The 25657-nt window shown below is 39.7% G+C and overlaps 2 protein-coding genes across 12 annotated transcripts in view; one reads left to right on the top strand and one right to left on the bottom strand.

Annotated features, from left to right (window-relative positions):
* The window catches only part of LOC145963056 (uncharacterized), a 368536-nt gene that overhangs the window by 25434 nt on the left and 317445 nt on the right, over positions 1 to 25657 (top strand). For all 7 annotated transcript variants that reach the window (XR_014436063.1, XR_014436062.1, XR_014436061.1 and 4 more), the window contains exon 3: positions 15010 to 15155. The gene's annotated coding sequence lies outside the window, so the exon portion shown is untranslated. The remainder of the gene's footprint in view (positions 1 to 15009; positions 15156 to 25657) is intronic.
* LOC145963049 (discoidin domain-containing receptor 2) overlaps positions 1 to 25657 on the bottom strand; it is a 250006-nt gene that overhangs the window by 19244 nt on the left and 205105 nt on the right. For all 5 annotated transcript variants that reach the window (XM_083084656.1, XM_083084658.1, XM_083084660.1 and 2 more), the window contains exons 5-10: positions 25358 to 25505; positions 24334 to 24638; positions 17074 to 17281; positions 5003 to 5342; positions 3558 to 3748; positions 3148 to 3329 (exon numbers count right to left, since the gene is read on the bottom strand). In XM_083084656.1, coding sequence (XP_082940782.1) covers positions 3148 to 3329; positions 3558 to 3748; positions 5003 to 5342; positions 17074 to 17281; positions 24334 to 24638; positions 25358 to 25505 — 1374 coding nt within the window. The remainder of the gene's footprint in view (positions 1 to 3147; positions 3330 to 3557; positions 3749 to 5002; positions 5343 to 17073; positions 17282 to 24333; positions 24639 to 25357; positions 25506 to 25657) is intronic.

Below are 25657 nucleotides of genomic sequence, written 5' to 3'. Positions count from 1 at the left end.
CCGAGTAATCGTCGTTTTACGGATAACAGTGAATCCGCCGAGAAGGATGATTGGCGTTGCTACGAAGCGTCAAGGCCAGACGCGACACGCGGGGTGAAATGTTTTGACTGTTTCGAGTGGTCCTGTCGGATGTCAATCATGCGCAGACGTCTCGACGTAGACACGGGCACTTTCGGATCCGGAGCGTCCCGTTCCGAGCATTGTGCTCGGATCAATCTCGATTCACGCCGCGGAAACCGTACACAAACCGCGATACCAGATGTGTCTATCCGCGGGACACACGTGTATCCCGACGCATAGAAAGGACTCACTCGACGGTGAAGAAGCTGTTTGCATTCATGACTTTGAGGGAATCGATCGTGGAGCAGGACGGCAAATGCTCATATCGAGTATTCTTTTTCATATTTCTCGAATAAACGTGCAGAATTTCTTATAGATACCATTACGGTAAAAAAATATTACACGGTAAAAAGATATAGACATTTCGAATGTGTCCAAATCATCTGTCATATGAGGAACGACTGTCCTCTGCATTCGTGAAAAAGCACGAAATAAAAATCGTCGCACTTTTAGAGCTCACTATTTTTCTTCTCGCGAGATATATTTTATCTGTGTGCTTGTCCAGGTTCTCCGCGTCGGTGGACAACTATTCGTATAAAATTTGTTTATTCGTAACGCATCTCCGACGCGATATTATACTGTAAAACCTATGGGGAAGGGGAAAGGGGGTGAGCTTCGTGTACACGTCGTGGTTCTTAAAACAGAGAATTATCAAATGCCATGAAATTTTGTATGTACGAGCCGTGTGTTCTCGGCGATACGTGATACTCGACATCGGGACGGTTGATCGTGGAATCAATTCCTATCGCGTAATATTTTTGTGATGTCGAGCGGATGCGTTCCGCTGTTGGAGGCGGGGCGGTCGAAAACGTGATTACACGACGCGCTTTCTCTCCGCAATTAACGGAGCGAACTGGCCCGGAAGCCGCCGGACCGCGTAATGATGATACATTCCACGAGGGTTGCAGCGTATCCGCGAAAGGGTCCTCGTCGACGCGTCCTGTCGACGGGAGTTGGTTCGCTGCTCGACCGGCCGACGACAATCGATCGATCGATTTCATCGCGGACACCGCGTTGACTACGTCGCAGTCCCCGGCTTTATTTCCGGCGCGTGTCGGACGAACCGCGATAGCGATTTATTGTCTAAGCAGAGCGGGGCGTTACACGCCGGCCGTTTTTGCATCGCTGGTATTCGACAGTTCGCTCCAATTATCTTTCTACGAGCTCCCGTGTCGTTCCTGTCACAGAGATGATATCTCGCGGGAACCGATCGCGGAGATCACCGCGTTAATTATTTCCGTTTTGCAACAGAAAAATGTGTGTACAACTTTATGTGTATATATAATAAATATATTATTTTTTTATACATCAATCATAGATATTAAAATTAAACCTAATATAAAAATGTTTGTTTCAAAAAGTATTTACTAAGAATTATGGATACTTGTTTAATAGAACCAAAGAAAAGACAAAAATTTTAACATATTGAATCTCGAAAATATAAATAGACATGAAACATTTGATTCTAGATTAAGTACAGAATTTAAAAAATATAGTCTTGGGAAAGTCTGTAAATAAAATTCGCAAGCATAAAACATATAGCTTTCGCAAATGTTATTCTGTTGATGAGTTTTAATCTCATCGAACAGCCTTTATATACCAACAACGACCGATACGCAGATAATTACATGATACATGGAGAAAATTTTACAGTACAAATTACATGAAAAAATATTCTTTTTCACAACATTTATTATAAAGTTCGAATTATAGCGACATTAGAATATATATTACTATAAAAATTATAAATTATATGCATTTGTTTTATGCTTTGTTAATGATTATTTGTGCACATAACCATATTTAAATAATTATACACAATATACTCTTTCATAAAATATAATATTATTATAATAAAAAATATATTATTAATATATATTATTGAATAAAAATATATCGTGATTTTTGAATTATATATTGATATGTTTTACAATTACAAAAATTATATTGTAATTTTTACTACAATATTTTCTCTGTGTAGAAGCCATAACAATTTGATCACTACGATATCTCTATGATCTATTATTCCCGAACATGAAAGGTGCATAAATGCGAACGAACGTTTTGTAGGGAACTCTTGTTGCACCGTAGGTATGTTTGCCGATCTCCAGCTGATCGGTATCGCTATGTATCACGGTCGACACGAAAAAAAAGCATCTGTCAGTATCGATCACGCGCTTTTAAATTGACCTTCGGCCGCGATCCCGTGATTCTTTTTATACCGATGGAGAACCCGGGGGATCGTCTCGCGTGTTTCATGTCGACCCGGAGGGGTTTCTGCGCTCTTTTCCGCCCTCGTGTAGTGTTCTGGCATTCTGGATACGAGCTACGTTATACTGTACCCACGGGAGGTATATCCGCCCCAAATGTTCGGCGCTCGTTCCACCATATTGATTTAAATTATTAATTGTGAATTTATCTCCGTCCAGGGCGGAGAGTTACGTTTAATGCCGCGACAACGATGCGCATTTTTTTTCTCCGCTCTTTATTTATACAGTACACGGCTAAGATCAGTCGGGGTCAATCATTAAATTTTAATGCCATTATCCTTCTTTCAATTATTTTTTCAGATCTCTTGTTTTTACGATATCCACGATTGCACACTTCGTATCAACTGAACAAAAATATAAAACGTAATCGATAACAGATTATACTATGTTTAAGAGATATTTTATATCGTTTAAAGTCAAAGATAAATTATATCGAACTTGATTGACATTGATAACGGAGATTTCTCGACATATTAACTCTTCTTCCGATTTTTCTCGTTATTGTTATAACTTTTTATCTCATGATATTGAGATTTAGAATATAAGATGTCTCGTTTTCTATTGTCGTAAGATAAAGATATCTCGTTTTCTATTGTCCGTATTTAATAACAAATTTATATTTCTATATTTTGATTTATATTGAAATCTTGAGAGAGGTCTCTATCTTTCTGTCGGGCTTTATCGACAGATATTCAATGTTAATTACACAGATTAAACAACGAAAGAGATTAAAAATAGGAATGTGCGAATGACTCACCTTCTTGTCCTCAGTCTTCGTGGTCCGCGAACTCTTGGAGAAGAGGCTGTCCTGATCGCCGGTGGCGCTGGAGACGGTCGCCCCGCGACCGGCGCCCGCGTCCTGATTGAGCAGAGGCACCGTGCCGAGTTCCGGTACCGCATAATCGTACGACGTGTCAACTGCACCGTTCGCGTACACCGCTGTGGATGATATAGCAAAGGAGGAGCGAGCGCAGAAGGGGATGGCGTATTGATTGCGGTCAGGGCGAATGCTTTGTTGCCGGGACGTATGTGGGTGCACCGCCGTTGGCACAGGAGCCGCGGCGAATGAATGTGTGCGTTGGCGTATACGTGCGTATATGCGTGTGTGCGTAATCGCGAATACGTGCCGTATAGATATTGGTGTAGGCGCGTTCGAGCGCCGCATACCTGAGTGATTGATGTTGGTGCCCTTGTTGTTCAGCATCATGTCTTTCATCTCCATAACGACGGTGCTGTAGCTATAATACGGCGCGTACTTTAGCGCCTGGTACGGCTCTTGGTAGTCGTCCAGCTTCACGATATCCAGGAGACGATTCCCGAGGTCGCGCGGCAAGGTCGGTAGCGAACCACCCGCGTATCTGAAAGAAAAGGGATCGATTCGAGGCTGAAGTATCGTTGCATTGGTTCGATCGCAATGGGTGGACTTCCTTCGATTATATTGCTTGCGATTTTTACAGTTTAACGATGCGACATACGTTCTTTTTGCTATCGATACGTCTGTCGTATCAATAGTCAATTGTTTATTCAAATTACTGAGCATTTTACCGATCACTTATCGTGTATCACACGAATCGAATTATTTATTTGATGAAACGTAATGTTACATTAATACAACTTTTAATTGAATCACATATTAATTATATTTAAGGAGAGAGACTTGTATGCAAAATGTATAATTTTGATATTGCGAATTATCTCGACGAATCTCCGGTTTTTAGGAATTAATATTTTCTACTGGTAAATTTTAGCGTTACACGTGCGAGGCGCGCGGTCTGTCAAAGACCCGACGTAACATTCGCACGCCTACTTGAAGTTGCAGGTTACACGTTCTCTTTTGATACGAAGCTCGCAACTGCAATATCGGATTGCACAAAGCGAGCAGAGACCTCGGGGGAAGGAGAGGAGGATCGATGCCGAAGCTCGTGCGGGATGCTTCCGAGTTACGAGGCGGCCGGAGGATCTTCTCTGGAGACATTCGTGCCGCACAAACTCGATATATTGCCCGAGGATGTCCGTTATTGGACGTTATTGGACGTTCGCTAACGAGCACGGTGGATGGAAAGTTTATTGGAAGGCCACTGCCGTCATCGTGTTGAGCATGTCCTGAGCGGACACAAACTTGGAAGAAATGAGGAATACAGCCTTCGTGTAATCGTGTATTATCATTAAGCGCGCCTGACGATGCAAAAGCGAATGTCCGATTACTTCTCTCGCAATGATCTTATACCTTTGCCTGTCTAGACATCGATAGTCGCGTAATGAACGAGAATGTCGGGAGAAAATAATTATCATCCAAAGCTACTCAGTCACTGTCGATAATTGATAAATTTGATCATTGTAAAGTTCTTAATTTTATGTAGGAAGTTATTCTCAAAACGTTAAAAGGATCATTTTAAAATTATTTAATTTTACTTTACATTTTAGCAATTTATATTTTAATGAACCACAATGAGATTCTATTAATGCGTTTAAAAAGAAATTATATTTTATTAATTTTATACCTAGACTTTTTTTTATTAGGATAATAAATATAAGACCGTGTCAACTTTGATAGCCGACCTTTTCAGTCGCTTATTTTTGCATTAATTATCAAGTGATAGGTAATCTCTCACCTTTCATCGTCCTCCAGGGTATACGCCATCAAAGCCGCGCCTTTCTCGACGGTGGCGCAGGTAGAGCCTAGATGCGAAGGAGCTTTGCCGGTCATCGGACTGGCGAAACACTTGCGTTGCCTGTGTCGCGAGACAATCAGAAATATCGCTACGGCTAGTGAAAGTATGACGGCGGTCAGCACGCCGATCACGACCGCCATGTACGTAGGGTCGTCGTGTTTCGCCGTCGAAACCGGAAGCTCTCCCTCGGCTGCGCCGTTCTTCTCCACGAAGACGTCGCTCTGAATCGGCGATTCGGTCGTCGGTGCTTCCTCGGGCGTAAAGTTCCCGTGCGCTATGTCTAAAAGGAAAAGGACGGAATTTTACCTTGCATTAATTACTCCATAATTGTCTGTTTTTAATCTCGAAATTGCATTCAATATATATTTTTTGTTAAATTTTTTGATAAATTATTATTACAAATGTCGCAGCAAATCGTCGAATATATTTGTACCTTAATTTTCCAATGTACGATTTTCTAAACACAATTGAACTGAATATAAACGTCCAGTGCAGCGTTTAGTGAAATTTAATATACTGTAATGCTTTGTAATATTATCCATAATTATCGTGGTATTACGTTTGCAATTAATAATTATCATTATTATCATCTCTATTATTATTATGGACGCTATGCTGCTCTGTGTATTATATTAGAGATTTCATTATTTAAACTTTCTATAATATCCTACTCTTCAATGTAGATATATATCTCTATAGCTATTATTAGAAAATAGATTGATTCTCTTTTCTCCTGTTTAATTAGACGGTGTACAGATATTGTTGATGCAAATTTGAACAAACTGTATACGTAACACACTTTTCCCACAGAAAGGCGTATCTGATATACGTACACGTATTAACTTTAATCGCGCATAAGATACACGTAAAGATCCGCCTTTGAGGACTAAGGATTACAAAACTTATACGTGCGAGGTAGACGCGCGGGAGCATATGTGGAGCGTATAATTAACCTATATGTGCTTTGACGTATGACTTTACTAAGGATGCTGCGAGGATATAGAGAAGTTCGTTACGGGGAGGGTCGTTTGGTTCACTTCTCTCGTAAACGCGAGAGATAACGTTCCCCATTTATTATCATCGCGATATCGCATGAAAGAGACCGGCGGAGCTTTCATCGTATAAACATATTATATTACGCTTTTGTCGATGGGCTGTTTTGTGCACAAAAATTGCGTAATTAAACTCCCGCTGTTTGTTCTTTCGGAGCGTAATTATACGCGTCATTCTCGTGGTGTTTAATAATGCGCTTTAACGAAAAACAATATGATACGCTTTTCCGTTCTCTCATCACAACGGCAAGGGGATTACGTTTCATCTTGCTATAAATAATTACGAGATGAGGGAAATGCATCACTGATAAGGATTACTTTTAATGCGACGAATACATTGATATCACAGATGCTCGTGTAACAACGTTTTTTTATCCATTAGCCGTGCGTTACCTTCGATTTTTCATTTTGCAAAACTGATATTTCGAACCTTGTGCAAATGAAAAAAAAACACTATCTCCCAGCTTGTTTTTCTATTCAAATATAATAGTATTCTGAATTATTGCCTTTCGACGCGTAGACGATTTTTAAATTCTATTTTCATCAGGATTGACGTGTTCGTATTTCGGTGTCACCAATTCCTGTCGTTGTACTTTACGCGCCCGGCCAGCGGAACAAGAAATAACATATAGGAAGAAGGGAAAAAGAATAACGCACACGGGAGCAACGTGCACGGATTCGGTGCAGCTTCCTAGTTTGCCGCTGAAACCTTTTTGTGTAGCACACTCGCGTATGGAATTCTCCAGCAAGTTCTTGTTTGAATTTTTTTTGCAAAAACGCGCTACGAAAACTATTTCGTCGTTTTATGTGCAGTAAAATAACTTCATTTTGATGCAATTTCTGCAAGATTGGGTCGGATTATCTTTCTAAAACTCTGTTCTTCTATTTCGCAGAATTTTAGCATAATATATGGTCCTCTTGCAAATTGCATATGTTGCGAGAGGAAATTAATTAAAATATTTAATGTTTTAAACGTACTATCATGTAATAACGAATTCTATACCAGAATATATTTTATATCGACGTGCTGCATATTAGTAAATCAAATAAACATCCGACCGTGTCATGAACATCGGCAGTTTAGTAGTTCTCTCACACCATTTCAGTTATCAAATGATTTAATGTCTCGTATATGCAGCAGTAACTGGCATATTTTTAATTGCTAACAACTAACAATTCATTAGCAATTCATTAGCAATCAGGGAATAATTTTAAACGACGATACACGATGCTGAATATGAGAAGGGAAATTACATTTTGCTCCTGGGGGCGATGTTTACTCGATCGACTAATGAGCTCATAATTATCGATATTTGATTGGCAGTTTAGATAACTTGGAATTGATTTCTTTCTCTTGAGAGAAGAATTCAATGTGAAGCCATTATTGCTTCAACACTTTCATACATATATAATGATTTTTCCATATATATATGTATATAATGATTAATTATTGAAATAAAATTTTATTATCTGTTCAAAAATAATTAAAAAATAATTTCGATATAAATATTATATATATACATTTTGTTTTTAAAGTAATTTTCATTTAAAATGTTATTTTTGTCATGGTTGCTATGATTCAAGATTGAGAAAGAATCTGAATGAAAATGTTTAATTAGGAATCTAGATTTTATCTAGATATTTGTCGTAGACACATCTGTTATAAACTTGATTTTTGATAATTTTCATATTAACAATATTTTTTAATTAATTTTGAATAGATAATAAAAATTTACATTATGTAAAGAGTGCGAAATTTATAACATTAATGGCTTTATATCGAATTTTTAATCAATTTCAAGTTATCTAAACTGTCAATCAAAGAGCATCGCTTAAACATTATTTTAAAACGTAGTTTCAACAATCCACAAGTATTCCGCAGGAATGTCCGCTTCACGTCGTGGCGAGAATTCTAATTTAAGAAAAACGCAACGAAACGCGTATTTATTTTCGCGAGAGCGAGAGGGAGAGATCTCTCGCGGGAGGAGATCTCGAGGGTCGGTTTCGCGGAGAGGTGGCTGCGCTCACTCGTCTTGAATTTTCCGCGAGAGTCGTTTTGGAATATCCAGCGCTGCGCGCGAGCGAACGAGCAGGAATATAAATTTCTTCGGATGCAATCCCGACGCGCGCTTTGTGCGAATCGTCGAGGGTGAGGGCGTTCCTCCGAAAGTCGATCGAGGTGAGCGTAATGCGCGCGAGAGAGGACCAGCCTAGGAGATAATAGGAGATCCGAAAGGAGAAATCACACCGGCGAAGCTTCGTTGCCGAGCACCTAGACTCGGAACCATCCCGCGTGCCGTCCCGGTATTCCGTCGCGAAATTCCCAGCCAGGGGGTTTACGCCGGGCGGAAACAAAGCTGTCGTCGCGTTTGATATTGGATGGCTCGACGAGCGTCATTCACATCGGTAGGACCGAGCCGCCCGTTCTCAACGCGATCCCGCACATGAAATCTGATATTAAACATTCTTTGTACCGGTGGGTGGTCGCCCGGGATTGAATCGGGAAAGAGCTTTGCCTCGGAGGTTGCACCGTACTTCGGTATCAGGATTACCTCGCCATCTCGATAGAATTGACTACGCGCGATGTCGAGTATATTTGCAATAAATAAATTGGATGATGAATCGTTGTCGGTAAAAAATAAAAATAAGAATAATCACCACTATGGTTCTCATATGCATGTTTAATTGTTTATGCAAATGAAAATTATTCGATTTCGAAAATATTCGAATATCGTGCGGTAAAATATTTCCTACATTTTTTTTTTAATAACTTATACAAATCTCGAAAAAATAATTTGAATTATTATCTACATATATACACAACCAATATTATATTTTATCGATTATTCATTAATTAATTATAAAAGACATGATAATTTTTCGATGTACCTATATCTAATATAAAACGAATATTATTTTTTGCAGTTTGAAAATATAAAATATTTATTTTTTTACATCTTTATATAAAGATTTCATTATCTTAAATTTTTGAGAAGATATTCTTATTATATTTATAATTTTGGATTTAAAATGTACTGTTAATAAAAATATATTTTTAAATACAAGTCATCAAAAAAAATGTGTAATTTTCAGAGCTCAATAAGGAAAGCTTCGCAATCAATTTAATATTCATTCAATTGAAGTCGATAGATGAAATTAGCCATCAAATTATCCAGTAAGCGCATCTCGAATAAATATTTTCCAAAGCCTGCTGGAACCCGCGCGATACCAACTACCCGTTTAATTATAGCGTCACATTGCGCCCTGCGATTATTTCGCCATCAAAACAATAACAGAGAAAGAGAGGGAGCGAGAGAGGGAGAAGACGCATTCCGACTGCATATATACACTGCCTGGCGACGGAATCTAACCAGATTTACGATTGGATCAGGATGTTGGGGATGACAGGGGTGAGCTCTGAAACTTACGCGAGCTTTACACATATAAATTATCGCCCGGGAATACGCAATAAAACTTTGCGCTTTCTCTTTCTTTGTTTCTTTAACGAAAAGAAGAGACAGCTATAAAATAGGAGTAAAAATAAAGAAAGAAAAGAGGGGCTGGAGACTTCGTCGTCGTCGTCGTCGTCGTCATCGTCCTTGTCGTTGCTATTGCACATGTTCCTCGCTCACGTTTCTTTTGCCTCCCAACTTAGTCGGGCGAAGATTCGACGACGACAAGACGTGGACGTCGACACGGTGCATGTGCAAATGTACGCGCGCGGCGCGGATGCAGCTGACGCTCGACGTCAAATGCAACCAATGCGCATCTTGATCTCGCGCCGTTGGCATTTTAGTCGCCGTCTTTTAAGCTGATTTTCGGGATGGGAGTCGCAGCCGCGAGCTCCGCTCCATTCGTGACCTCGCTCCCGATCCGAGGATCCTAATCGGGATTGGCGATCTCGTCGACGCGGGGATAAGCCCGATTGCTCGACGAGAGACCACCGTCGGTGGTCCGATCACGTCAGATGTCATCGGCAATCGGTGCTCTTTGTTTTATTCCCGCGGCACCGGATAACGCTGTGATGGTTTAGAGAGCATTGTTTTCGGACCGCTGTGGAGCGCATGATGCATGCAATGGTTTACACGCTAAATAATCGCGCGTCGAGGCGAGATAATATACGATTGTTAGTAGGTCAATACTTTCGAAACTAGCCCGTGCGCGAGTTAATCCTTGACCTGTGATATATTACTGCCGCGATATTACTGCATCGATCCATATTCCGTGCACACATGTTGAGAATATTCGTAATACTATTAATCAAAAGAGGGTATTGTAATTGAAGGCAGATAGGTAAGCATTACAGATGCAACGTGCAAGGACAATAAAATAAAAACTGAAAGTATCTGAGTGGAACCGCAGACCCCCCGATATCGTGGATTAAAGGATTCCAAATAACTTGAATACCGTTCTCCAACAAATAATGCAATCGATAAGCCGAGCGATTGCAAGCGAGCGTAATGAATTTGAACGGTGTCTGTTTAAAAATAAGCACCCGATTGGCTCGGTATCTGGTTAGTCGTTATCGGTTATTTCGCGATACTTTGGTTACTACAAAGCCGCGCAAGAACATCGAATAATTACGCGGTAATAATCTCCGTCCGATAAGGATAAATTAACTTCGCCAGGAGCGCCGCGACCCTTTACGCAGAGAGCGGTGTAGTCCATAAGGATAATATTAACGAGCCAAGTTTAAGTACATTTTTCGCGTCGCTCCCGCCTTTGTCAATTAATAATCGACTACCGGAAGAAAGAGAAAGAGAGAGAAAGAGGGAGCGCTTTAAGTTGGTCCGATGAGAGAGTTCTTCCGATAACGCTCGAAGCGCCAAGTCCTGGAGAAAGAACTCGATGTATCAAGAAAGGAAAAGCGAGAGAGAGAGAAAAAGAAAGACTATAGGCAGACTATATATTTGAAATATTTAAAAAATCGCTAGTGTGAGCGATCGTTGGCAGTGAATCATTTTTAACGAATGATTTGGATGAGAGAAGCGGTCGCAGTTTTGGGTACGTATGTGTGCATGTATGTATATGTGAGAAACGGTGACTTCGATTTCACGAGAAAATCCATGGCCAGTCTCCTCGTATTTCTTTGTCCAATTATGTCTGTCGACGTTGGGGGCGGATGATGGGATGGGGTTGGAAATCCTTGCAGGACCTATGCGAAAAGGAAGAGGCCGCGAGAGGTGCATCCATTATCTTCTCTCTTCCGACTGCATCCGGAGATGCATCCATTATCCATCCTTCTCAGAGCGGAATCGGACGATCGCTCGCCGGTAAATTGCGAGAAAATATACGAACGACGGTCGATAAACTTTTAACGAGTTTCTTTTGTGCCGGGCGCGTCAGCCGCGCGGATATCTATAAGTCTCGAGGATTGCGGATCTGATTTGAAAGTCCTCGTCGATTCTTCCATAAAGGGGGTCACTCGTCAAACGCTTGGGGGATAAAATATTTGTAAGTTGAAACGAGAAACGAGATTTTTTTTCTTTCCACGAATAGTATAATTATGGGGGAAGGGAAGAAGAGTTAACGTAATTTTTATTCATGTAATTAGTAATCTTAGTATAATTTCTCTCCATCTCTATATTAATCCGGATTTTCCGCGTCTTTCGAAAATTTTCAAAAGAAATTTCACTCTTTAAACGCGTATAAAAATGATTATCTTTTTATTATTATATTACTTATTACATCATAAAAAATATGACGTAATACATTTGTCATATCGTAAAATTTTTCAACGTAAAAGAAATTATAAAACGAAAATAAAATTACGAGAAAGCTTTGTTGTGATTTTTGAATGTGAGAAGCAGATGTAATATTACGGTATTGTACATCTACATCTTCATAACGTCATTTCACAGTTGTGCTGCGGGCATTCGTTTGAAATATCATAATGACATGCTACCGGAACCCTTCTCTCTCACTTCGCTACCATGCTCGAGATCCCCGCGAGGAAACTCGAAATCCCATCCAGGAATACGATTTCCTCCCTCGCGGACACGAGAGTTGTAATTTACAAACATCCGTCACAGAGCGGTCATACTCGTGGGATGTATCGTTAGTCCGTATCATTTTTCTTCGTCTTCTGTTGCTTCTGTCCGTACCGAAGCCAGCCCTTTTCGAACTACGTCCTTTCCGTAAATGAAGGGAGCGTGTTCGGCACACATGATTTTCACGCGATTGTACGTGAAAAAGATCCGCACGAAATTATCTGTCGAGCTGGTCTGACTCTGGGGATGGTCAAAGGCAAAAGGGATGTCGTACGAAGGAACTGTCCAAAGTAAGGACGCGACTAAATTGCTAGAACGAAGATTGAACGAGGCGCAATCACGATGGATCGCTGCATCGAACATGCAGGATTCGCGGTATTCGTCGTCACTTTATAAGATGCATCGATGCAACGTATTTTAAAGTTTAGTTTCGAAACATTAGTTTCTTTTTTATTTCAGAATTATCAATTTTCTAAAAGAGAGAATTATATCTGGAATCTTTTCCGATATTATACGATCATCAATAATTTATCATTTTGTAATATTACGATTATTTTTAATATTTCGAATATTATTTTTAATTATCATTAACAGGATTCACAGAATTTACATAAAAAGTTTGAGAATAAAATTTTTTATAATTTTATAAATTCTATAATTTTATAAAATTTTCTCAGCAATTTCACGTATATTATTAGTAACCGTAAAGTTCTCTTTGTACAGTAAATATCTATTCTTTGCTTCGTGCTTTAATCGACGGATCTTATTGCGCGACATTCTCGTCATATTCACATCTACGCAAAATCCGTCCTAAAAGATATTTCGATGGCATACTGTAATGCACGAGGAAGACGAGCATTATGAATGTACCAGGGACAGAGTTTCAGATTTCCTCGCGCGATTTATATGATCTCGTTGATAAATCCCCTTGACAAACAACCTTCTATACGCGAATATTTTGAGCGAAAGCAGGATGCTCTCTTATGGGAGCTAGCTAGTTGCGCATCATTATCTACATGTAATAGCTCACAGTTATCTATGAGTACGTCTCGCCGGAAGGCATACGAGTTTCTTCTATAAGACGCTTCTTTGGGGTTGTTATCGACGGATACCTTGAACAATTCTCGGCTATTCCTCGTCGTCGATTGTTATCGGTAATTTATCAGCTTTCAATTATATAATTTGAGAATTTATGAGTTCTTTCCCGCAAAAAATGAGAATGACGATTTGATTTAACGATCACTTTATGTTTATAAGATTCTGAGAATATTTGTAGCTTATTAAATGCTTTTAACGACATTTCGCACGAGTTTATGTAAAGTCATAATTAAATAAATATTAATACACAAATCCCTTTATCTATGTAATTACCGCACATTGCATTATTTATTATTACGTACATGCAATCTGAATATATTTCTTTTTTAAAAGCTTGTGATTTATATTGTAAACGAACACGATACGCAATAATCTAATGTGTCTTAGAATCAAGCGACACGATTAAATTATCTTAATGATTGTTGAGTAACTGTTGAATAGTATTCTGCATTAATTTCATCGTTCTTATTGCGATTTGCAATGTATTTTATGCGCCTGCGAAAGAGCTTGCGTCTGGCTTGCGTTTTTGCATATATCCTTTGACGTAGAAAAAGAGCGGAGAGCAGAAGGAAGCGAGTAAAGAGTTTCGTGCACGTTTTATGATCTCGTCGCTACGTTGCTAAGTCCTCTCGGCAAACGACCCTTTGTACGTAAATACCTTGAATAAGAGCGAGGATGTTCTTATCTCCCATTAGTTCGTCGCGTAATTTCTCATTACAATGCGAAGATTACGGTTTCCTCAGAATTACTGAATTTCAGTCAACGAACCAGAAAATCTGTTCCTTTCTGCTTCAGTTAACGTTACTTCCGCTCGAAATACTGCACGGAATTATTGGTGCGATCTCTTTGAAGATTCATTACTTATACATATTGAAGATTCTTTACTTGTAATATATAAATGCATATAATACGAGTGTGGTTCCCTAATTAACGTGAAAATGTTTCGAAAACTTATGTAAAAATATCTTTTTTTCAATTTGTATCAATTTGTACTTCTTATTAGTCGTAATTCATTTTCTAGAATGAGATTTTTTTCTCGTCAGAATGGAAGGAGTATAAAAGAGATGACATAAGATTTAAAATGATTCAGATAAAAACTCGCATCGCGTTGTTATATTGCTCAAGGCTACATATTACGCGATACGATTAACAAAGAATGTTTTTCTACGCGTGAATAGAGCGGAAAAAGAAGCAAAGCTATGTCATCAGCGAGGGGTTCATCGTTTGAATCTTTATAATGGAGGTTCTCGAAAGCTACTAAAAGTTATCCTTAACATGGACAATGTATCGAACTTATCGAAAGTTTCGTATCGCCTATAACCGTTCGATGACTTGCTCACCTGCTTTTCTATACGTTTCTATGCGAAAGCCCTTCTTTTGGCAAGGGAGATTGAAGGGTGACTTTAAAGGATGAGGAATGATCGCGATCTTCCAGCTTTGTGTCGCGTTTCTGTTGCACGTTCGCTATGTATCATAATACGTGACACTTTGAGCCCGTAGAATTACCATATGTCTCTTTATAAATCAGATTAAATACGGGCAGTGCTATGAAAATTTTCTTATCATGTTTATATCGTTTTATTAAAATATAAACACATTTTTATAATATAAAAATAATATAAAAATATCTTTATGCATTAGAAATTGATTAGCAAATTTGTTTGTTCTTTTCTGCATGTTTCTTACACTAGAAAAAAAGAAATATTAATAATCTTTTTCTAATCAATATAATTTAATTAATTAATTATGAACATATATTTTATATGAAATTAATGATTTTTTACGAAATGATTACAATCTTTTTCAGAACTTGTTCCATTCTTTAAACCTGAGCGGAAGCTTTCTCTACATTTTCATACAAAGCATCTTGCGATAGGACAGGATGGCACTTGAAGAGATAAGGGAATGCGATTGTGCAGTTCTGCAGTATAATTGCACGCTCGACCTAAATATGTGAGTACGTTTTGTTTCTTTAAACTCTCAATTTCTGATGTATAAAATGTGTGTAATTAGAGCATGTGTATCCGAGTGCTTCAAAGATAAAAATTCACGATTTGAGACTTCACATTTTAAGAACTATTCATGCTATTTTATTGTTCATGCTAGTTTATTGTGCAAAATGTTCCACAAATGTCGTTTTAATTACAAAGTTGAATTACGCACAATAACGCACAACAACTTGGGATACAATTTGCATGACGACATATATGCTCTTTATTGTACATAAGAAATCTATGCGATATTCTGTAATATTGTTTTATTGCGTTAATATACTGCAATATAATTTTGCAATTATATTAGCTGATGAAAACGCATATGCAAATTTTAGATGTAATATTTAACGATAAAGATTTTAAGCAATGTAATATTTATAGTATGTATGATATCGCTGAGACGTTCTTTCTTAGGCTCTTTCCTGATTATAAATCCTCTTTATTCGATATCAGCGTACTGTAAATGCGGATAAACTCCTCGTAAGATGCGATTTTTATCGAATCCGTGTTAAATCAGACGGAACGATGAGACGAGGCGAAAGTCGCTTTCAGAATCGCGCGCACTCGATATGGAGACGTACTCCCCGCGATTTATATCTCCGTTGATAAAGCGTCTTTCCTCTGTCTAACATTTATGCCGCGTCGCACATCTTCCCCAGGAAACCGATCATGAAGAAAAGGGAAGTTGATTTCTATCGAGTGAATGCTAAATCGAATCGTAGTCGATTTTTCTGTACACGCGATGTCAAAACCGGAGAGATGCCGCGTAAGGAGACTGGTGGTATAGATTATTTGTATGCCTCTCCGCGTTTCCAGCACCCTTCCCTCCCCGAGTATCGTCCGTTCTAAAATAGCTACCTGGCAGATATACGATAAGCCATTGTCAATTACCGCACGTATCAGTTTAAATCAACTTTGAGATTTATTTTTTCGATGATTGACAGGCGGCAATCGGTGCTACGAGGGAGCAAAGACGGAGGAGGGAGGGGGGATGGTGGTTTTGCGGTGGTTTGCGCCGAATTGGAATGAAATGGCAGAATCGCAAAAAGAAATACATTCTCGTCCTCTTCAGTTACGGTGGAGGCTTGTATCACGAAACGATTTCGCGTCACGAGCAGAAATTTTCGTCCCTAGTACCACCGCGATGCGATGTCCCACGTCTCTTTTTTTCCATGCCAGTCATTGTTTTTGTCCGTTATGGCGCGCGGATCAGCGTAGAAATATATATCCTCTCGTTCGGGGGTTTTAATGTATTCCAGAATTTCGGCCAGGCACGTTTTGCTGGATGCTGTCACGGGATAGATGGACGAGAGATGATGGATTCAGTGAAATTAAATGACGTATCGCGTCATCTCTTTTTAGTTACGCGTCGTTCTACCTTCTAACTCCGTCCGTAAAACATCGAACGAATAAATTTTCTGTTGCCCTAGTTGCCTCGATCACGATTATGGAAATTTTGAAATATTGAATTTAAACTGTACGTTCGTATCGAACGCTTGCGCGCGCGCATGAGTCGACTGCACAATAAAGTTTCATAAATTTCTTAAGAGAAAACATTACGTTTTTCTCTCCGACTTCGCGTTCCTCAGGGTAAAAAGATGACGCACAATTTTCTACGACTGATATACGTTTGGTTGTGCTTCCTACATTTTAAAACTTTCATTAGATGTTATTATTTCTTCCTTAACACATTTTATAAAAGCCATGAGCTATATGAAAAAGTTTCCCATTTATGTATAAAAAAGAATCATTTCTCAATGAAAAATTTAGTTTTGTTGCGATTTATACCATTAATATTAATTAAGAGTTTAAAAATATAAATCAGCTGTTTTTACGCGATGCAAGTACATGTCTTGCGATATGATTAATTGTCTTACCGGAATCGAAGGTTACTTCGCTGACCATGATCCATCGATCCGAGAAGTGAAGTCTCAGCTTAACGAATTTTCCAACTCGATGATGAAGCTTGATCGTAATATTTCGGGAAGTCTCAAAGATCTTGTCCTCCATGTAAGTGTATGTAATAGGTTCTCCTGTGTAATATTTTCCGCCAATACTAAAGAGTATGTCGACTTGAGAAAACACCTGTAATCCAAAAACCAAGCAAATATCTTGAATATCTCAAATATGAAATACCACATCATGTTATGTAAATGATATAGATAATTAAGCAAACAGAAAGATATAAATTGCGTTATTCGAATAAAATATTTATTAATAAATAACTCTTATACATAAGTCGAGAACGGAAATGGTACGGATTATGCAGCGAATAAGCGCTCGAGTAAAATTTATCGTATGTATTACGCGCATGAGTGTCTCGTCGGCATGAAAGAGGAAACACAGTACATATTTCGCAACAGCAAAATTCCTATTCCGCCTCTCCGAGCTACTTTTTCAGCTTCTGAACAACCGCATCGCGCGGCCGTAAATTTTTGACCGCGGATATCATTTTTCAGGGCTGACTACTTTCTCGCGGTCGTAAATTCATGGACGACGATCTGACAGGAAAGGAATTCCGTCGTCACGGAATGCGGGCCCTTGCTTGCTCCCCTTTCGTGTCGATGGAGGATCGCGCCGAAAAATCGCGCGACCGAGAAATCGATTCCAATATTGATCGTTGAATTCGAATCGGAAAATCGATTAACCGCGAACTAGTCCCGTCGCAAGGTCTGCAAGGAAAAAATGATTCTTACTACGTTGTTAAGAGACTAGCTCCAGCTGATATGAAATAAAACGAATTACGTCGTAGTGAATATTAAGTAAAATGGATACCAGCGCGCTTCGACGTTGATGGATAGGTTTTCGACTCGAAAATCTCTTCAAAGAAGATTCACCGACAAAGTAGAGTGTGGATCGTTTTCACGCGAGAAGCGAAAAGCTGTGATACTTTTGAGAATGTTAGAAAAGTTTAATGTGTCCCTAAAGTTCGATATGATGTAACCATAAATCAAATATTATTCGAGGTATTATCCAAAGTCGCGCGGGCTTTTTTATTAGTAAAAATGTATCGAGAAAGCATTCGTACGATGTACACTTGCTTGTTCGCCGTGCCTGAATTTACGTCCTGTTTTTTTTCTTTTTTTACAAAATCGATACAAAAATATTATATTTTCTTCGAGTCGGTTAGTGGGAGAAGAAATGGAGCCGCATACAAACGATCTATTTCTTTTCGCGAAGAATGACAATTTGATGATAAATGTGAAACGTGGATGGTCCAATTTCATCGCGGAAATACCGATGTAGGAAAGCGCAATGCGAGTGCCTAAATAATTTCGTGTATCCAAATCGCGTGCCGCATGCGCAAAGTGCTTGTTGAATATTCGTAAGTCACGGGCCATTTGAAATTCCGAATATCTGACGACAATGATGACAATGATGACGTTGCGGCGGATAATCTGAAATTCCGTAAGTTTCGATTAATGTTGGATAATTTCCGCGAGGCTTAAGCGAACGCCGGACTCCGTTACTACCGCAAGCATGTTCTTGGATGCCTCCTACCTTGGCTTACATCATCCACGATGGCTAGCGGACCCGAGCAATTTGTCGAGGAATTCTGTGTGTGCTGTATTTCGCTGGAATTGGAGCGTGGAATATCACATCGCATAAAGTTGATTCAAGAAATATAATATATGACGGAAAGTTGCATAAGAGCTTTTCTAAAAGTTATCGAGTTATCGAATTCATGAGCAATAAATAAGTTTCTTCTACATCAGATTTACGTAAATATATTTAATAAAGAGATGCAGCATCACGTGAAAATTTTGAGAAAATTCAATATTTCCGGAAAATTGCCAGAAAACTTATTATCCGTCAAAAATAATTCAATTGTGCACATGAAATATAAGCTCGTTCCAGGAGAAAATTTATTTTAGATAAATGGCAATCGTATTGTATTTAGTTGAAAGAACTTTTATCTAACAACAGATAACAAAGATCAATAATGCTTTTATCTCAGCGCAGACATGTCAGGTAATAAAGTGTCGCCAAATTCTATCATGATGTCTGCGTCTTCTCGTTCTTGTCTCGTATTTTACTAGGTTCGATAGTACAGTCGTAGGAGAACCTCCGGAATACATTTCCAATGATGCGGTAGACAGGGAGTCGGCCTATCAGATTCGGTTATCCTAATCCGCGTCATGTAAATCCAATTTCCAGAGGTTTATCTCGCGGCAATGGCAGCCGAGAACGATATATACCGTGCGGCGAGAAGACGCGAGATCCAACGGTAACAGCAGTAGTATCGACATGTCGATGCACCTTGCGCGAGACAGGCGCGTGTAGGTGTTGCATGAAGATAGAGTCATCATAAAATTCGTACGGTTGTGTACGAGCTTTCCGTTACAACCGAAAGTCATCGGAAAAGAGATGAGATACATTCCACGTGTGCGTGCGTGTGTAAATTATATGCGCAATTTATGATATAATATTTAGAATGAAAAGCAGTCAATACGAGATACTAGATTTTATTTTAAGGCTTCCGAAAGAAATATGCGTGAGTTGCTAATTGTTTTAAAAAGCAAGAGCATTTACAATGTTTAATATGTATACAGATGTCTTATATCTGTGCATTTAAATAACTGACACTTTCTGATTACTTATGCATAAGAGTATTAAAAGGAATTATCTTACATCTTACTGAGGTACATAAATATATTTGAGCTAGAAGATGTAGAGAGGATCTCGCGATTAAATACATAGAATTTATCGGCAGAGTGTTATTAGGCTGCAGACGCAGTAGCTCTCAAAAAACGAGATAACTATATATTAGAGAGAATTCCCCCCCTGGAATAATTATGACAGCGCGTATATACATTCCATTTCGTTCCATTAGTCGACCATGAAGTTTTATGCATTACGCTGAATAGGTAATGCGCCTTCGTTCGGCCAAACACGTACCGGAGGGAACGTCCGTCAGCAAAATTGAAACGGATTTCGAGAGAGGAAAGAGCATTCGTAAATAAAATCGGCACGCCGAACGCGCGGAAGACCGTTACGTCAACCGAGGCGCGCAATCACGCGAATTTATGCACTTTGACGAGACGGCATCTCTTACGCCGAATGAGAGAGGTATTTGCCAGAATATCAGATAACGAGAGGATTCGTCGCAGACGAACCTCCCTCCCGCTTCTCTCCGTTCTTCTCTCTACCGGTGAAGCGCCGGTAAATTCATTCTTCGCAAATAAGCAGATTCATCTCTCTTCTCTCTCTCTCTCTCTCTCTCTCTCTCTACCTTTATTACATTACGACGCGTAGAACGCGCATTCCGGAAAATTACCTTACTCCAGAATGATCCGCGCGTGCGATTCTGCAACGATTTGCAGCTCCAGCGGAGGCTGTTTTGATCGCGGTCCATTATCGCTCGCGACTATTGTATTTCAACGGCTGAAGGAGAAAAATGTTAATTGGATACAAAAAATGCGCCAATATAGATAGCACAGAGAGGGAGAGGTGGTCCTTTGACAGTTCCATATAAAAGAAATCACCGCTCATCTCGTCATCGGATTTTAGTGCATTAAAGCAGTCGACGTAAAAAGGAGTCTCGTTGAGGAGGACGTTGATCGGGTGTTAGGTACCGCTACGTCGGGGGCACCGGCCACGAAGAGGTTGCAACGTGGCCGTTTTGGAGGACCGCTGACCGCTGCATCAAAGACCGGGCGCATTTATGGCGCGCCGCCACCGTAGTTTGCGTGCCACTGTAGTGGTGAGGGTAGGGTGTGTACGAGGGACTTTGTAATTATTGGGTTTAAGCGAAGGTTCCGTCGGTTTTTCAGCGCGCGTCCCGATTATCCGAATTGGTTATCGAAAACCCATTAGTACGTGCGCTCGCGATGAAGCACTCGTTTTTATCATTCTATTCCTTTTTTTTCGCGCGAAGGATACGGAGAGCATCGCTCTCATAAATTCGGTAATAATTCTCCGATGTATCAATGCGCGCGAGCTTTTAGTATTTCTGCAAACGAGCTCCCTCGGCCTCTCAACTGACTGAGATATTGATTTATGAGCGCGCATCATCTTATATCACGCATTTCCATATATTTCGCGAGAAATCTATCGGAGTGTTTCGCTCTTTCAATGTATCCCCGTGTAATATATTTGTACTCTTATATTTTATACGGTCGCGAATACTTGTCGGCCTAGCGCGATATCCGCTGTATGAATTTATATAATTTTTTGCGATGTATAAACGCTATTTCGATTCATTGTTCCGATATCAGTCTATCGTAAAACATAGAATCCATTTATGGTCCATCTCGCACGCATGCATGTTTTTACGTTATTCGCGCCGTGCGATAAGAAATATCGCTCGCGGTATTCGCAGCGAATTTTATCTCTCGCGACTAACATTCTAATTTACGTTTAACAGACTATTAAAGTTTATATACATTCGACGGGAATCTGGGATAAAGTTGAATTGTAATACGAACACTCCGGGGGGTGGAGCATGTTTGGGGAGGGTGATCACTGAACCCAGCATCAAAGAGTATACGTACCCTCCTATCCTGCGCGTTTATACCGCGATCGCCCGCGCGCGGTGGCTGTATTTGCGCTTTGTGCGAGATATTCACTATTCGCGGATCGCACACACACGCGCACGCATGAGTACGCGCCCGTGGATTTTCGACCTACGCAAAAATTTTTCGATTTTCGCGGCAAGCGTTCTGCGAATACCGCTGCTATACAACCGGATATCGACGGCTCTCCCGAAAAACATCGAGCGGTTTCACCGCGTTTCCAGTAACGCAAAACTATCTGGAGCACGTTCCCATTTCAAGGATTCGTAACGACGTACTCGAAATACTGCGAAGTCCGTTCAGATTGCTGGGTCAGAGCTTTCGTTAACAGTTTCCATAGGTATAACGATGCTAAATATATATTGCGTTCGCGGTTTTTCTCGCGAAATATTGATTATCATTTTTTTGTGTCCAATTTTTTTATAACGATTAAAAAGTTACTTGCTTATAACATGTAATGACTTTTCAAATTAAAAGAAACTATGTGAAATAGCAAAGTTTATTCCTTTTACGAAAATTAATAATATTTTCTCAACTATTAATAACCCTGTGCATTTTTTTAAATAAAGAATAATAATAAATATCTCTTGCTTCTATAAAAATTAGTAATAGCGAAATGTTTGCGTAATACGGTATTACGACGTAATCTCTTTCGTCCCCTACGATTTCAACACGAAAGAATTGTTCGGGACAATTTTATTCGGATCAAAATTCGGGTGCTTCCGTTTCTGGCGCAACATTCAATAATCTCCTATACATATTTCACCGCACGCGTCGTCGAACCTTTAAACGAACTGTAGCATATGACAGAATACGCACGCGTGTTTAAAGCGGATTTGTTTCGGATACGATGAAACATGCAATATGTGCGGCGCGGACTTTGTCATTGGAGATCTCGAGTTTCCATATTTTCAGCATGACGTCACTAGAGAGCCAGTGTAATACATAATTACAAACGATGAACGTTTGAATGTTACATGCATACTGCCATTTTCTTCTCCCTCTCGTTTTCTCTGCTTCGACTTCGTAATATTTCGCTTAATAATGGACATTATTCCTATTCTCGGGTCTCGCATTGTTGCTTTCTATCTCTTATTACAATCAAAGTATCAAGACGCAAATTGTAATGAGAAAAGTGCATTATAGCTCTGATATAATAAAAGTACACGACTCTGTATGTAAATTGCCGACTATTATAATACTATCGAGTCATCAAATCTACGTAGGACGACGCGGCGGGGTCGCGATTTGTGACCAAACGGAAATTACACAATGGATCGAATCATAACTCGGAGTAAGCACGAGGAATCTCTCTTTATAAGCCACCCCCGCGAACTCATTTCCGCGGCTACAACGCGCTGAATCACGGATATGGCGAATGATGCGAAAAGTTTCCTATCTGCCTCTCAAGAAGCATCCGGGAATTGTTTTTCTTCCATCAAGTATCTCTGCTCAAATTTTCCGGTTTGCTCTTAAGTTTCGTGAATAAAAGTTGAAATTACGAAACACAAGAGTATGAAACGTCTCGGATATGAAGAGCGCAAGATTCGCGAGAGAAATTCCGCATCACGATGCTGATGTTTACAAAATCGGTAAATAATTTATTACGCATCTTATGAGTTTGTACAATGTAACGCGATTTATTACGATTATATAATTGCTATTAATCAAAATTATTTCCGCAAATATATCGAGATTTTCAGTGCTTAAATTCCATTGCTAAATAACGTATGTCGTAATAACATGTATGAATTCCTCGTTGGATTCGCAAGATTCCTCGTGAAATAATGCGGCTAATAGCCCCGACTCAATGCGCAGAGACCATGGCAGATATCAAACTGCCGGAATTGCTGTTCCACGGTGTATTGATATTCAATGGGTGTCTGCCTGATAAAGCGTCGAGTGGAATATTCAATCAAGCGTGGTGGTGAGAAGAGGGGGAGCGGGAGAAAAGGCAGGGTGAGGGTGCATCTTGCCGACCAGATGCTGCGCGACGACTTAGGCGGATGGTGATGGTAAAAGGTGGAGAAGATCACGAAGAACCCGTGGATGGCGAGCGTGTTGATCGACGCTGCTTGCGCATTCCTGACGGGGACTAAGGAATAATGTCGCTAAAGCGAAGGTAAACGATTCCTCGGCGTCAACGAGTTCACGGAGGAATCTCGGCTGGGGAAAGTAATTCGATATAGAAGCGGCGCGTGCTCCGTTCTGATCACCTGGATTCTTTAAGTTCTCCCGGATCGTTATCCGTGCGGAATCACAACGAACGGTTCAATCGATTAGACATGCGTTTATAAAACGGAGTATACTTTGTCTAGGAAAAAGAAAGAGATCTTTTCGCGTTCCTTTTTATGTATCTCAATTTTTACGTGATATAGCGCATGCACTCTGTAATCTTTAAATAGAAAGAATTTATGTCGTATACTTTTAATCGTAGTATATTATTATTAAAAATATTACTATGAATTACGAGTTATATGACTAGTTTTTCTACTCGATATTATTTAATATTTTTTTTTGCTATTTAATTATATACATTTTAATCATATTCTTAGCGAAAAGTGAAGATAATTATCTTTTTGTTGAGATTTAATGAATTTAAATATGCTTAGCTATACGAACCTGAACGCTCCTGGTGAATTCGTTATTGCAATAGATGTGGACGGCGGAAAATTCTCTGACTTTGTCGAACTCAAACTTGATCTCGACCGGCTGGTTACGACTATCGTTTCTCCAACCTACCCAGCCCTGGGCGCGATCGTTATCGTAGAACATTTTGAAATTATCAGGTCCTGTTCTGCCATCCGTCAGCTGACCCAGACCACGGCGCAACTCGCCGTCCCAGTGTCCGTCGTAGGTCGCGTCGAAGAATTCCCATCCGTTGCCCCTTTTATCGCCCTGGGGCATCGAGTAGGACACCACGCCGTCTGTAGAAGGAAAAAGTTAAGATACGATATTGACCTTTTATCGATGGCGATATACTGCTTTTGATTTGTTCGAAAGCGAGTTATGCGAGTCTTATTTTGACCGATATATATGTGAAGAAAATAAATATAAATTTTATATCGATAGATGGCGAATGTATACGTGTGAGTGACATTTTTTAGCATTTGATTGAAAGCAAATGAATGAAAATATAAATTAATATTGCTATTTTTTTAAGCGAATTAGGGGGGGGAATTACAAAATTAATTATTTGCTGAAAAAAATGCATTTATATATAAATCACAGTCTTTGTGCTTATTATGTATACATATATATGCGTGTTGACTCGAAGCATCGCGAATATGTAAGAAATCAAAAATCGATTTTATTCACACTTAAAACTCATACTTTAGATGATTTCTAATTCGTATCTCTTATATTTGTTTAAGCTACTAGTAAAGCAAACTGCTCATATGAACACGTTTGAATAATGTTAATGGTCTAACATGCGCGCTAATGATTTATCGCATTTCTGGCATTGAGAATATCTATTCGACGCCCGTAGCTAATTCGATTCCCGAGTGAAAACGGAATTATACGAGCAAGATTTTGAAAAGCAAATTTGCTCTGGCCGCAGCCGGTATCAGAGTTAATGGACAGTCCGTCGGGTGTACCGGTCCGGGGCAAGTTTCACGAAAATTGGCGAGTGCAAACAGCTTACCGCTCCAGTAACACCCGTAGAGCTCGACCCGCATGCAAACCGTCCGCCTGTGATAGCTGTAGGGCAGAAAACGGATCTTGCTCGCCCACAGAGGCGGCTGCAGCTCGTGCTTGGACTCCAAATACGTGTTCGTGTTACCCGTTATTACCTGAAAGCACAGAAAGCGCCAGTTCAAGTATAGGACAATTTCAGTTTTCGGTCCGGTATGGCGTTTGAGCTTTACCAGACCGCTCGGTGCGAGTCTCATTAGCTCTCTTTCAGTGGCGTTACATTAACCTCGGGGGGATATTTAGGCACGTG

Source organism: Camponotus vicinus, unplaced genomic scaffold, assembly GCF_025532165.1.
Source record: "Camponotus vicinus isolate PSW18456_S1 unplaced genomic scaffold, iyCamVici1.0 SCAF_12, whole genome shotgun sequence".
In the NCBI taxonomy this organism is placed as follows: Eukaryota; Metazoa; Arthropoda; class Insecta; order Hymenoptera; family Formicidae; genus Camponotus; species Camponotus vicinus.
The sequence above is the reverse complement of the archived record's forward strand: the minus strand, read 5'-3'. Positions and strand labels throughout refer to the sequence as shown.